Consider the following 14,837-nt stretch of genomic DNA (forward strand, 5'->3'; position numbering starts at 1 on the left):
AACAAAACATCCATTAAGCCAGATTTTCAGTCTGATATGAGTTATCCAGTAAAAATACCAGCTGGTATTATAACTCCACATAAAGCAATAAAATCTATTTTTGGTGAAATCATTTAGGTTAAATAATGGCTGTTGCTGCTCTCCCGAGAATCCATCCCTCCCAGCAGTATGCAACATTGTATATCTATTTGAGAGAGAGTTGGCCATACAGGACTCTGTATTGCTTGCCCACACTTACTAGTCTTCCTGATTGAGCTCAATCTGCTCCAATTGAACTCAATTTGAGTCCCACTCATCAGGATTTTATCTGAAAGCTCCACTGTCACCATTCACCCCAGATTCGCTCCACTCCTCTCTTCTCCTGCTGCTTCTGCCCCTATTGAGCTCCATGAGCTGGGTTGATTAATTCAGTTTGTTGGTTGGCTAGCACATGGTTCATAATAAGACCCATAGCACAGGCTCCATTCCTATTGTGGCAGAGGTGGATTTAGAAGCTGAGCCTCGTTCTGCCACTGAGACCAGAGAAGACAATAACAAAACACACTGTGATTCCAAATTGCTGAGGGAAATGGCTGGGATGAAGCATTCACAGTGAATAACGTCAGATCCTATACTCAGGCACAGCACACGTAGATCTTCAGGATAAGGAATCAGATATTTGGGATGAGAAGTGTCTTTACTGAGAGCACTGGTAGATTATAATTGTCTTTCTCAATGAGCAGAGAATTCTCCATCATTGAGCTTGACAAAGTTTGGACTCTTGGGGAATTGGGGATAATGGGATAGGATGGAAAGCGGAGCTCATAAAGAAGATCAACAATGATCTTACAGATTGGAAGACCAGGCATGAGGGCCAAAAAAAAGTATCTTCCTGCTCTTGTTTTGGACATCTCATATAAAAGCAGAAATAAATCATTCAGCCTTTTAGACCTATTCTGTCATTCAATAAGCTCCTGGTTTATCTGCCTGTGATTTGAACTCCACTCTCCCGTCTTCCTTATTACCTTTGACTCCCTTGTCTGTCAAAAATCTGTCTAACTCAGCCTTGAATATATTCAATGACCTAGCCACCATGGCTCTCTGGGGAATACAATTCCAAAGACTAAAGACTCTGTGAGAGAACAAATTGGTCCTTACCACTGACTTAAAAGCAACACCTCTTATTCTTAAATCATGTCCTCTGGTTACAGTCTCTGTTACAAGGGGAGGAATTTTCTGAGTCCACTCTAATCATAGAATACCTACAGCATGGAAGCAGGCCATTCAGCCTACACTGATCCTCCAAAGAGTATCCCAATTAGCCTACACATCCCTGGACACTATGGGCAATTTAGCACAGATAATCCACCTAACCACATCTTTGCATGTGGGAGGAAAACAGAGCACTGGAAGAAATCCATGCAGACACAGGGAGAACATGCAAACTCTACACAGACAGTCACCCAAGTCTGGAATTGAACCTGGGGCTCAGGATTATGAGGCAGTAATGCTAACAATTGTGACTGTAGTAGACAAACTAATTCTAGCAAATTCTATTCTGATGCCAAAGGAGATCAAAAACAAGTTTCAGGAGATACTGACCTTTCTTCACTTGGCCTCTCTGATTTATTAATGGTACTTGCTCACATCCTCTTTTCTCTCTTGGTCCTATTAAGCCTGAATGTATTGTTCTCCATGAAGCTGCTATGTTGGGCCAGGTTGTTGCACCTTCCTCTAACTCATTCCTTTCTTCCTGTGACTTATGTTTCCTTCTCTTACAATCAAAAGCACAGAAGACCATTCAAAGATCTTCCCTCATCTTAGAGGGCAGCAACTTTCAGAAATTTGATCTAACACTGCGTCATGATCTATTTTTCACCTCTCAATGTGAGTCATGCACTACCAGCCTGTTCTTGTCCTCTATACCTCTTAATAGTGAGGAGAAAGTACTTCATGCAGCAGTTTCACACTGAGGGCAGAATGGAAGCAAATGTGAGAATTCAGAGTTTGTAGCTGAGGTCATAGGCACATGATGTCAACAAAACCCAGCATCGACATGGTGTCACAATTTTTATTAATATTACAACCACAACCATCTTCAATAATATAGCATGCCCCATAGAACTCTGCTGATCAAAACCTGATACAAAGACCAAGAAGGAGAGGTTGGGGGGTTAATTAAACAGTTTCATAATTGTTGGCAGACAAAGCCATCAACTGGATACAAGTTTTCCAGTCAAAAAATGTAAATGAGGTTGGCAAGTAAAGCATCAACCAGCTCAAATCTGAAGTGACAGTGAATATAAATCTAGCCTCAAAAATAGAAATGGTGCAAATTAATGTGCAATCGAGTGTATTTTACGCTGGAGTGCTCCTTGTAGCTGTGGCAGCTTTGCGTAAAGAAATTGGAAATTAATTAATACAGAGAAACAAATTAAAGCCGAAGAAACTGTGGATGCTGTAAATCAGGGACAAAAACATAAGTTGCTGGAAAAGCTCAGCAGGTCTGGCAGCATCTGTGAAGAGAAAACAAAGTTAAAGTTGCGGGCCTAGTGACCCTTCCTCAGAACTGAAACATTAACTTTGATTTCTCTTCACAGGTGCTGCCAGACCTGCTGAGCTTTTCCAGCAATTTCCAGAAGGCACAGAAATGACAATATTGGGTCTGCTGTCTGGTTTGCTTGCTTCTTGCACTGACACTCTCATTTAGAATTCATTATGTAAGTCAGTGCAGTTTGTGCTGCTGGGTATCTCAGCTTGCATTAATCCTCCAGGTTATGCAGTGCTACAGCCAGATGCTTGGTGAATTATTACTTACTCTCTCCCAAGTTCAAAAGGACATCTTGCGACTAACAATGCCATCTTCTTTCAATAGCTGTAGAACTAGGGGAGATTCTGGCATGGTGGTAATGTCACCAGTCGAGATTACTTGTAAGGGGGGGATAGGTTCATAATCCCACCACATCAGCTGGTGTAATTTAAATTCAATTAAAAGTACTCATGACAAATACCATCAATTGCTGTTGATACCCACCCACTTCAGTAACATCTGCTGATCTGGCCTGAATGTGACACCAGACCACATAATACAGTTGGCTCTTACCTGCCTTGAAAAATGGCCAAGCAAGCCACTCAATTCAGAGATGTGTAACAAATGCTGGCCTTGTCAGTAATATGCATACGCGAAAGTGTGGACTGAAGATGCTGGAGATTAGAGTCGAGTGCGGTGCTGGAAAAGCACAGCAGGTCAGGCAGCCTCCGAGGAGCAGGAGAATCGATGTTTAGGGCATCAATAATATGCATATCTCATGAAAGAATAAGAAGGGTGAAGAAACATCTTTGTTTATTCAGTTCTCATTTATTTAAGAAAGCCAGAGTACCCTCCAGCAATGGTTTCCAATCCCCAAAGGCATCCCACAGTTTCCCACGCCATTGATCAGCTCCTGTGTTACCAGATTATTGCTCTGACATTCAGGTCTTGAATGAGCTACAATTTCCAACAGTTAAAGCCTTTGACCTCTGCGACAAACTCTGAATTCTCACATTTGCTTCCATTCTGCCCTCTGTGTGAATCTGCTGTCTGAAGCCTCACAGTTATATTCAACCCTGAGTTCAGCTGCTTACATCAACACAAAGATCTCCGGCCTCAAGCTTCTGAACACTGCCCATTTTAATGTCAACCTTAGGCTTGTCAATAATACTCACTTCAACACATCTGCTGCTGTTGCCTCTTTCATCCCAATTTTAGACAACTCAAGATTCAATTATCCCAATGCTTCCATGGTTGGTCTCCCATTCCTCATTGTCCCAAGTTCATCTAAAATGCCACTTCCCAAAGACCCACTTCCCTCACTGCTGACCAACTTATGCTCCTCCATCATCTCCAAATTACAATTATCTTCTGTTCTCAAACCCCTCCCTGGCTTCAGCTATCACTATGTTGTTGCTCCCTCCAGTCTATCAACCACCCTGGATTATAGCATTCCTCCAATGGTCCCCACTTTGGTCATTTGGGATTCCTTCAAACAACCAGCCATCTGGACCCTACATTCTGGATTATCTCCTCAAATCTCTCTACCACTTGCTTCTCCTTTATGACATATTTTAAACTCAGCTTTTTGGATCATGGTTGTGGGAGCCTGTTCCAAACCCTCCCTACAGGGCTCAGTATTAGGTTTTGGTTGTTAAATAAACATAGAATATAGGAGTCAGTTACTCAGCCCTTTGCGATAAAGGGCTTTTGCCCAAAATGTCAATTTTCCTGTTCCTCGGATAGTGCCTGACCTGCTGTGCTTTTCCAGCACCACACGCTCGACCCTATTCAGCCCTTCAAGCCAGCTCTGCTATTTAATATAATCACGGGTTAATCTTTCAACTCAGTATTCTGCGTGCTTACTTTCAGGGACTGGTGTACAAGGACACCCAGATTTTGTTGCACCTCTGCTTAACGCCATTCAGATTATAATTTGTCTTCCTGTTTTTGTTCCCGAAGTGGATAACTTTACATTTATCCACGTTGTTTTTCATCTGCCATGCATTTGCCTACTCACTCAACTTGTCTAAATCACACTGAATCATCTCTGCATTCTCTTCACAGCTCACCCTCCCCCAAGCTTTGCGTCGTTTGCAAATTTTGAGATATTACTTTTAGTTCCTTCATCTAAATCATGAATATATGTTGTGAATCATCAGGTCCAATCACTGATCCTTGCAATACCCTACTAGCCACTGCCTGTCAATTGGAAAATGACCTGCTTATTTCTACACTTTTGTTTCCTGTCTGTAAGACTTATTATGATATGGTTTGGAGTATTTTCCTACCTTAGAGGTGCTTTCAAAAGGTAAAGTATAGTGCAAGTGCTCTCAGGATGCATTCCTGTTCTCTACTAATCAAATTAGATTAGATTAGATTAGATTCCCTACAGTGTAGAAACAGGCCCTTCAGCCCAACAAGTCCACACTGACCCTCTGAAGAGCAACCCACCCAGACCCATTTCCCTACAGCTAACACTATGGGCAATTTTAGCATGGCCAATTCACCTAACCTGCACATCTTTGTATTGTGGGAGGAAACCGGAGCACCCAGAGGAAACCCACGCAGACACTGGGAGAATGTGCAAACTCCACACAGAGAGTTACCCGAGGTGGAAATTGAACCCCGGTCTCTGGCACTGTGAGGCAGCAGTGCTAACCACTGTGCCATCGTGCCGCGATCTGACTAAGCTTATGAAAACAACATCAGTCAGGCTCTGCATTCCTGTAAGTTTTTGTCAGTCAGTCTTTTGAAGAGCTCCGACTTTGAATAAGGACACAGCTAGTCCCAGACGAGGCTGAGTTCTTCGATTCCATTGTCTAGACTCGCAGAATGGACTGACAAGTGAAATACTGACCATTACCAATGTCACAGACCTTGACAACCTCCTGAGTGACCTCCTTCAGAAGGACAAAGAAAACTGAGGATCTAAACATATTTCGAGAAAGTTGTTATCAGATTTAATGAAATGAGTCCTTTACTTTAGGGAAATCAATTCCTCTGAAGGTATCGAACTAATGATCTGATAAAGACAGATCCATTCCTCAAGCTTGGGGAAGCTTTTGTCAAAATGTTTTATCTATCTGTGAACATCAAGAGTTAATGAGTGTGTAGAACAGTCTCTGCTGTACATTTGGGCACTGAAACTATTTTAAATCCTAGCCTCATCCGTTTTTGGTTGCTGTCATTGGCTGCAAGGCCTGTTTTATAGAGGTGCTCTGCCAGGTTGACTTCTTAAGTTGAACTTCCAGCTAAATGGTGGCCACTTCAAATCCAAACCAGGCAACCAAGATAACTCCAAGAAAGCAAAAGCTTTCTTAACAAATTAGATCAGTCTTCCCCTCTTCCCTCCCTGTGTCCAGTCTTCCCACATCCCTTTCTTCTCATCCTATCTTCCCTCTCTCATCCTCTGTCCCTTCACCATCACCTCCTCACTCCACCCCTCCCTCTCTTCTTTCCAGTTGTTTGCTCTGCCATTCCTGTCCCTCTGATGATAATTTCAGAGCATTGGAGTCCATTGCCAATGTTTCCTTTCAGGAGGATATTGCTGCCACCTATAGTGAGAGTCCTGAATGACCAGTGGAGAAAGTAGCGCACAGTGTGAAAGTGCTGCTTTGAGAGAACTCCCACATTGTGGCTGCAGAGATGTATATCAGATCAAACATAAAGAGTCTGGACAGGAAGGCTTTTCAGGATCCTGAGGACATTCCTTCTAAACTCTGACACCAGCATTGGTTTCGGAACCCTCCCAAAAGAGAAGGCAATAAAACATGGGAATGATGACTACTGGTCCAACCTGATCTTGTACAAAGAACTCCCATTCGGACTTGTATCTGTCATTCCCAAATTTTGCTTGTGTCCCCTTCTTCCCACTTGCAAGCCTCTCCTCATCAGCACTGATATTTATGTGGTTCAGCTTCTTATTCAAAAGACTTGTTCCTACTTCCCTGACTTGATGTTTAGCTTTCGGCAGGAATTTATTTTAGGTGAGAGTCCTTGACACTGATCCAGCTTCCTCACAGACAGCTCTTAAGAGTGAATAGGATGTCTGACACTCCTGTTTTTCTTTTCCCGGCACCCATGTCGTGTGTATGTAGATGTCGGACACAGTAAAGAACAAGCGTGCAAATCTTTATTTATATTCCACCACCAGGAAAAAAGGAAACACGTGAGTGGCCAGTGACAAGCAGTGCCCATAAACTCACTTATGGTCAGCTTGGCCAGGCCCAGGAGCAGACCCATGAGGAGGTCCTCTGACCTGCACTCCCCACTGGGTGTTTCAGGGGGAATTAGATGTTGCTTATCAAATTGTGCCAGAAATCACAACATCCGGTTGTAATCCAACAGGTTTATTTGAAATCACAAGCTTTCAGAGTGTAGCCCCTCCATCAGGTGTAGAAGGGGCTATGCTCCAAAAGCTTGTGATTTCAAATAAACCTGTTGGATTGTAACCTGGTGTTGTGATTTCTGACTTTGTCCACCCCAGTCCAGCACTAGCACCTCCACAACATTAATTTGTGGCCAGAATTAGCCATGCCAATCCCAAATTCACTCCATTGTGTCATCTCACAAACCAGCAAATTGCATTCCGATCCTTCATACTCTTCTGCAAAGAATTCGACACACATCATTGAGTGAGGTCTAAATACTTTATAAATCATTAGGCAGTATTAGTCAAATGTTGCATATTGATAAGAGAGTACATAATGGACTACAGCAACAGGAGGAGTTCTGCCATTCACTGAGATCATGACTTATCTGTATTTTAAGGCTCTCTATTCATAATATGCCACCCAGCAAAAGAAAATCAATTGCAGATTTAAAATGATTGTTTGAAGTCGTATGACTGCTTGAAGTGAAGGGCTTTCACAATTCCACCTCATTGTGTAAACAAAACGTTTTTACTTCATGGCTTGGAACTTGCTTTTACAATTATATCCCCTTTTCATGTGCCCTCCAGCAGAAAGGAGTTTCTCTCTATTGATCCTATCAATCTACAGGTCTCATGGTTATGGACATAATCAAGGTCACCCTATACATCAAACTCTTGCTACGGTTACCATGAGGAGCATGATCCTGATTTGTCGTTGTTAAGGAACAGATCCTCTCTTTCTCACTAAAATTAATGATATTTGTCCCTTTTTTAACAATCTCAACGCACTAATATAATGCGTGATAGATATTTGATTGACAAAGAAGCCAGACAGGAAAGTGAAGTTGAGACCACAGTCAGATTAGCCAAGATCTTATTAAATGACAGAGCAGATTCAGGAAACCTTGCCTCTCCTCACTCTCACGTTCTTACAAGACTGTATTCACCATCAAACATGTCAGGAGGCTTTGCAATGTGAGTTCCCAACTTTGGTTGGACATATTCCTGGAGGTTTCAGTCAAATATCGCCCACTGCACTCACCCATCCCAGAATCATATTGTACATGGAGTTCAACTGAGGCACTCAGAAGGGAATTAGACAGGTGTTTGAAAAAAGAATGTACTGGTTACAGGGAGAAGGCAGCAGAGTGGTACTAAGTGAGATGATCATTCAGATTGCCACTGTAGACATGATGGGCCATAAGCCTTCTTTTACACTGCAATCATCTGTGATCCTGAGAATCTATTCCTCAGCAGTCGCTGTTGAACAAGCTCTTTGAAATGAGAATTCCTCTCCCCTGATCCATCCCCATGGCTCCGAACTTTGAGGATCAAAACTGTTCGAAGAAACATAGGGAAACACATTTGAGTTAATGACTTACAGATTTTGTTCCCAGCTGGTGGCTGTACAGTTCCAATTAATTGCTGCCATATCCAGTACACAATTATTGGGTAAATCAGGCACCACAACATTCTCTTCAGGTGCCTGGCTGCTCCTTTCTGCCAGAGAGAGGAAAATGAAGGCTAACAGCACGCAAGGTGACTGTGAGACATCAGGGTGATAAGGTCTCTCTAGGAAGGAGTGACCATAACTGGGAGAGTCGCACAATCCAATGGGCTCTGGGAGTGAGGATTCGAGAAAAGCATATTGTGATGTATTTACAGGAAAGACTCTGATTCCATGTGACTTCTTCACTCACCAATCTCCCAAAACAAAAACTGAGTGAGTCTGTCTTGGGCCCTGTGTTGGTGAGTCAGTCAGAAAACGGAGGCCTGTGTTGATAAGGGAGATGTAGGAGGCAATTGAAATAAATTCTCCCTACAAGAAGGGGATAAGTTAGTGGCATTGTGGTAATATCACTGGACCGCAGGTTAATATTCTGGGAGATGGATTTGAATTCTACCAGAGCAGAAAGTCACATTGGAATTCAATTTAAAAAACCTTGAATGAAAAATACTATTCTAAATGGACTACTAATTATTGTTAACAGTTGTAAATACCCATTTGATTCAATAATGTCCTTTAGAGAAGGAATTCTAATGTGCTTTCCACAGATGCTGCCAGGCCTGCTGAGCTTTTACAGCAATTTTTGTTTTTATCCTTTCATAGTATGGCTTACATGTGCCTCCAGACCCACAGCAATATGGTTGACTCTTAAATACTCTCTTGTCAATTAGGAGCACAATAGCCCATTAATGAATAACAAAAAGGCAGAAATCTTGGCACCAACTGATCTCAAACAGATCCTGTCACTGTCTGGATTGGCTGCCTCACCGATACAATAAAGGAAGATAAAGCAAGAGGTAGGATTGAAAACTAATTCCAGTCAGCACTCCCCTATTTCAAGAAGGCAGGTGCAGAGATATAATGGTGGACGATGGGAAAGGGTTTCATTCCACCTTATTGAAACATAAGACCTGGAGGGAAATCTCAGGGTGCATGATGAGAATATGTTTCCCTAATAGGGAAAGGCAAGAAGTAGGGAGCACAGTTTAAACATCAGGGACCACCCATTTAAAATAGAGATAAGATGAAGTTCTTCTCACAGAGTCTTGAATCTTTGGAACTCTCTTCTCCAGAAGGTTGTGGAGGAGAACGTATTGAATATTTTTAAAGCAAAGGCAGGTAAGATGCTTGACTAATAATAGGGTCGACAGTTATCAAGTGGAGCAGACATCAATGTTGAAGTGAAGCCACAATCAGTTCAGCCATGGTCTTAGTGAATGGCAGAAAAGGCTCAAAGGGCCTACTCCTATTCTTAATTTATATCTTCCCATGTTCACAGGGTTCCACAGCTCATCCACTGTAACCTCAGCAGAGGACGAAGAGTTTGCCAGAGTTTACAACTGCCTTCAGCCGAGATGAGGATTTCGTAGTGCAAGCAGCCTCGTGTAGCTCAGCTGTCACCTCACATTCTCCTCCCCTGGCCACCTCCATATGGCTTATGCCCGAAACGTCGATTCTCCTGTTCCCTGGATGCTGCCTGACCTGCTGCGCTGTTCCAGCAACACATTTTCACCTCCATACCCTGCTCCATCCCTGCTATCCCTGTGCAGGAAGGAATTCATTGCAGGGCAAAACTGATACAACTATATCGTAACTATGCCCAACCATCTTAATTGGTTGCGGAAAAAGGGCTATGGTGTCACACTTACGCAGGGCACAAAGATCAGCCAATTTGCTGAGTTTGGAACAAGAGGAGGCCATTCAGCCCTTTAAGTCTATTCTGGCATTGAACTAGACCACTGGCTAATCTGTTAGGAGAAACTAAGGACTGCAGATGCTGGAGATCGGAGTCGAGAGTGTGGTGCTGGAAAAGCACAGCAGGTCAGGCAGCATCTGAGGAGCAGGAGAATCGATGTTTTGGGCATAAGCCCTTCATCAGGAATGATGCTTGTGGGCCGGTGGGCTGAGAGATAAACAGGAGGGGGGGTGGGGTAGGACTGGGGGGTAGGTAGCTGGGAATGCAAAAGGTAATTGGTGGGGGGGGGGGGGGGAAGAAGGTGATAGGTTGGAAAGGAGCAGATAGATAGACCTGGGGGGTGCAATGACAGAGAGATTCACTGAGATCCTTGTAGAGAGAGGAGGAGAACTTCTTCAAGGCCCACAAGCCTCATTCCTGATGAAGGGCTTCTGCCTGGAACGTCGATTCTCCTGCTCCTCGGATGCTGCCTGACCTACTGTGCTTTTCCAGCACCACATTCTCAACCGGCTAATCTTTAACTCCATTAAAGGACCTTGGTTCTGTAAGCTGTAACTCCCTCGTCCAATAAAAACCTATCCATTCCAATTTAGGAATACTCAATAGAGTCCGCAGCCTCAACAGCATTTTAGTGGAGAGACAGTTCCAGATTTGCCCTCACCCTCTGTATGAAAAATGCTTCCTGGCATCACCCTCGAATGGCCTGGCTCGAATTTTAAGGTTCTGTCCTCTTGCCTTGTTCTGGGCTGAGAGTAGAGAAAAAGTTTCAGTCCAATGACCTTGTGATCATGTCAAAGACAAGTTTACAGGGTTCCCTGCTCTAACTGCAGGTGGGAAATAGCCCTCCCTGGCAGGGGGAGGGGGTCTGCACGATGGTTGAAAAGGGAGGATGAACAGCCAGAAGGGTTCACCGACAGGAGCACTTGCAAGCGGTCACTACAGGGTAAGGTACCTGCCTCCAGGTGCACTGCTGCGATACCCTCCCTCGTTCCTTCACCGTCCAGCAGTGCCACACCAGCAGCTTGATGTGTGCCCACTCGGCTTGTGTGCAGCTCATGCCCGGGGGCCAGAAACAGCTGGCCCGGCCCCTGTCGCAGTCGGTGTGCCTCACCCACCTCGGCCAGAAAATGGCTCCCAGGTCCACCCACTGGGACGTGAGGGGACAGACAGCCTCGCGCACCAGCCAGCGCCTCCACTGGGCCTTATCCGCCTCGCTGGCCACGGCGGCCGGCTCCAACCGCTGAGCCTCGTGCCAGAGCTTCCCGCGCAGCCGCAGTGCCGCGGCCGCGAGCTCGCCGCTCAGTTGCAGCAGGTGGCCGCGCTCACTCTCGTTCCCATGGCGACCCGTAACCGACATCCAGAAGGGGTCGAAGGAGGGACCGAGGAGCTTCCGGAGCCTCTTCGGGTCGAGTTGCTTCGGTCTCGGTGAGTAACGGTAATGGTGGTCGCTCAGGCTGAGGGAGTAGGGCCGGACGCTGTTCGAAACCTTCATCCTGCCCCAAGCGGTCTCGGCCTCGGACCCTGGGCGTGGAGTAGGCCGGAGCCGGGTACCCGGCCTTCCCGCCTGGGCATCCGCAGAGCGACTTCGCGGCTGTGCTGACGATCCGGAGTGTAGGAGGAGGAAAACGATAATGGCCTGACAGGGAAGGGGGGTCGCAGCGGTGCGGGGGAGCTCCCGAGGCATCTGCGCCGTTGTCCGTCACCTCCCCGGGCGGCTGAGTGAGCTTCAGGCGCCGGAGACTCCATTTAAACCCACACATTATCGCCGCATCCTTGACGATCGCACTCAGCAAAGCAGGGCAGAAGGCTGCCGAGTTCACAGACATAACAGAGAAGTGACAAAACACCCAGCAGAGGAACGACTAACCTTCGGCACCAAGCTCTTTGTAGCTGGGTGGCCCGTCCTCACAGAGCACCATCATCCCACCCCCTCGCCGGCTCTCAGATCATTGCTGCAGGTCTGGCACAATTTCAACATTTGCAGATGACGCAGAACTTGGAGATATTCTGAACTTGCGAGGAGGCCTTTGAAGGAGCGCAGGCTGGGTCCTTGGGGGAGCAAACAGTAAATGAAATTTGGTGCAGAAAAGGATGGTGTTTGCGAGTTTTGAGAAGATTTGTAGCTCAGGTTGATGTTCTGGATGTAGGTTTAACCTACATCCAGAAGGCTGATTTGACACATTGATAGGAAGCAAAGGCAAGATGAAATAGAGTGCACAATTCCAAAGAAGGTGTAGAGGTACAGGGAACTGGAGCTATATGTGATAAATTACCATTGGCCAGCAATCGCACTGAATTGAATTTATTGTCACGTCTGCTGAGGCACTGTGAAAAGCTTTGTCTTGCGAGTATTACAAGCAGATCACATAGTTAAATAGCATAGATAAGTAAATAATAGGTAAACAGGAGCAAAACCAAAACACAGGTACAGGCAAATGCTAAGAGTTTGTGAGTCCATTCAGTATTCTAACAACAGTAGGGTAGAAACTGTTTTGAAACAGTCTGGTGCTTGTGTTCAGGCTTCTGTACCTTCTCCCCGATGGTAGAGGTTGTAGAAAAGCATTGTCAGGGTGGGATGGATCTTTGAGAATGCTGGCGTCCTTTCCTTGACAGTGGGCCTGGTAGATGGATTCTACAGATGGGAGGTTGGCCTTTATGATTGTCCGGGCCGAGTTCACCACTCTCTGTAATCGTCTCCGATCTTGAATGGTACAGTTACCATACCAGGTAGTGATTCATCCAGACAGAATGCTCTCAATGGCACAACTATAAAAGTTGGCATGGGTATTTGCCGCCATGCCAAATTCCTCAGCTGACTGAGGAAGAAGAGACATCTTTGAGCCTTTGTCACCAGTGCGTCCACATGAAGAGTCCAAGAAAGCTTGTTGTTGATGACCACTCCCAGAAGCATGACATTCTCCACTCGTTCCATCTCTGTGCTGTTAATGTGTCTGGGGGCATGAGTAACATTCCACTGAAAGTCAATAATTGAGTTCCATGGTTTTGCCGGCATTGAGAGCTAGTTTGTTCTCAGTGCATCATTTTTCCAGGTCTTCTACCTCCCGTCTGTAGTCTGTTTCATTGCCATCTGAGATTCGACCGACTATGGTGGTGTCATCAGCGAACTTGTAAATGGTATTAATCTTGTATTTGGCAATGCAGTCATGGATATACAGTGAGTACAGTAGTGGGGTGAGTATGCACCCCTGGGGAGCTCCAGTGTTGAGTGTTAGTGAGGATGAAATATTGTCCCCAATCTTCACTGATTGTAGCGTGTGGGTCAGGAAACTGAAGATTCAGAATATAGGTTTGCTTGCTGAGCTGGAAGGTTCATTTTCAGACATTTCATCACCATACTAAATAACGTCTTCAACGAGCCTCCAGATGAAGCACCACTGATGTTTCCTGCTTTCTATTTATATGTTTGGGTTTCTTTGGTTTGATGATGTCATTTCCTATTCTTTTTCTCAGGGTGTGGTAAATGGGTCCAAGTCAACGTGTTTGTTGATAGAGTTCCGGTTGGAATGCCATGCTTTTTGAAATTCTCGTGCGGGTCTCGTGGCTTGTCCAAGAATGGATGTGTTGTCCCAGTCAAAGTGGTGTCCTTCCTTATCTGTATGTAAGGATACTAGTGAGAGAGGGTCATGTCGTTTTGTGGCTAGTTGATGTTCACGTATCCTGAAGCCACCATATTGAAAGCAAGATACGTCAGTATTGCTTCGTCCGGAGGCTCACTAAAGATGTTACTTAGTAAGGCAACGAAACGTCTGAAAATGAACTTTCCGGCTCAGCCAGTAAACCTACATGCAGAACCTCAACATGAGCTACAAATCTTCTCAAAACCTGTGAACTAAGGCTTCAGTTGCAGAGAGTGGGGCTTAGTCCGAGATCACTAAGTTTAGTAATCAGTCTTGAGGGGATAATAGTGTTGACTACAGTTCAGCCTTCAATGTGTAGGATTCTTATGTAGCTGTTCTTGGTGTCAAGACGTTCTAGGGAGGAGTGAAGGGCAAGTGATATGGCATCTGACATGGATCTGTTGATCTGATAGGCAAATTGGAGTTGATCAGGAGTTGTGGGAAGGCTGGCATTGATTAATGCTATGACCAACCTTTCAAAGCACTTCATGACCACTGAAATTAGGGCCACTGGGCGGTAGCCATCGAGACATGATGCATAACCTTCTTAGGCACAGGGATGATGTTGACTCTCTTGAAACAGGCAGGGACAGTGGCCTGCTCAGGGAGAGTTGAAGGTGTCTGAGAAGACCTCTGCCAGTTGATTTGTGTGTGCTGTGAGTGCACAGCCTGTTACTCTGTCTGGTCCCATCGCTTTCTTTGGATTCACACGAAGGACAACTGATCTGACATCTGATGCAATGACTGTTGGGAAAGGTTTGTCAGGACTTCTCGGAATAGGTGTTACCTCTCAGCTGAAATTCTGCTCAAAGCGGGCATAGAAGGCGTTGAGACGATCTGCGAGGGATGTATCATTGTCTGCTATCTTGCACTGTTCCTTTTTAGAACCTATGATATCATTCAGTCCTTGCCAAAGTCGTCGGGTGTATGTCTGGGTCTCTAGTTTGGATCGTTATTGGTCCTTGGTTTCTTAATGGCTCTGCGAAGGTCATTCTTGGATTTCTTATATTTGAGTGGGTCTCCCAATTTGAAGGCCTGACACCTGGTTTTTAGCAGGTTCTGTATGTCCTGATTCTTCCAGGGTTTCCTGTTGGGGAACACCCAGCTTGACT

The 14,837-nt window shown here is 45.1% G+C and overlaps 1 protein-coding gene across 3 annotated transcripts; it reads right to left on the reverse strand.

The window, feature by feature from the left end:
- Window positions 1-7,025: 7,025 nt before the first annotated feature.
- LOC122542306 (noggin-1-like) lies at window positions 7,026-12,028 on the reverse strand. Of its 3 annotated transcripts, none has more exons than XM_043679916.2 (2): window positions 11,044-12,028; window positions 7,026-8,221 (listed from the first exon to the last, which is right to left on the reverse strand). In XM_043679916.2, exons 1-2 carry the CDS (start codon window positions 11,769-11,771, stop codon window positions 8,128-8,130), a joined length of 822 nt encoding a protein of 273 aa, XP_043535851.2. In that variant the 5' UTR covers window positions 11,772-12,028; the 3' UTR covers window positions 7,026-8,127. The 3 variants fall into 3 exon arrangements, with proteins under 3 accessions (XP_043535851.2, XP_043535855.2, XP_087834484.1); XM_043679920.2 differs by having other exon boundaries at window positions 8,093-8,221; window positions 11,040-12,028; XM_087978358.1 differs by having other exon boundaries at window positions 8,122-8,221; window positions 10,749-12,028.
- Between the last annotated feature and the right edge of the window lie 2,809 nt (window positions 12,029-14,837).

Source organism: Chiloscyllium plagiosum, unplaced genomic scaffold (genome assembly GCF_037043375.1).
Source record: "Chiloscyllium plagiosum isolate Xiang-an unplaced genomic scaffold, Cpla_swu_hap1 HiC_scaffold_33, whole genome shotgun sequence".
NCBI lineage: Eukaryota > Metazoa > Chordata > Chondrichthyes > Orectolobiformes > Hemiscylliidae > Chiloscyllium > Chiloscyllium plagiosum.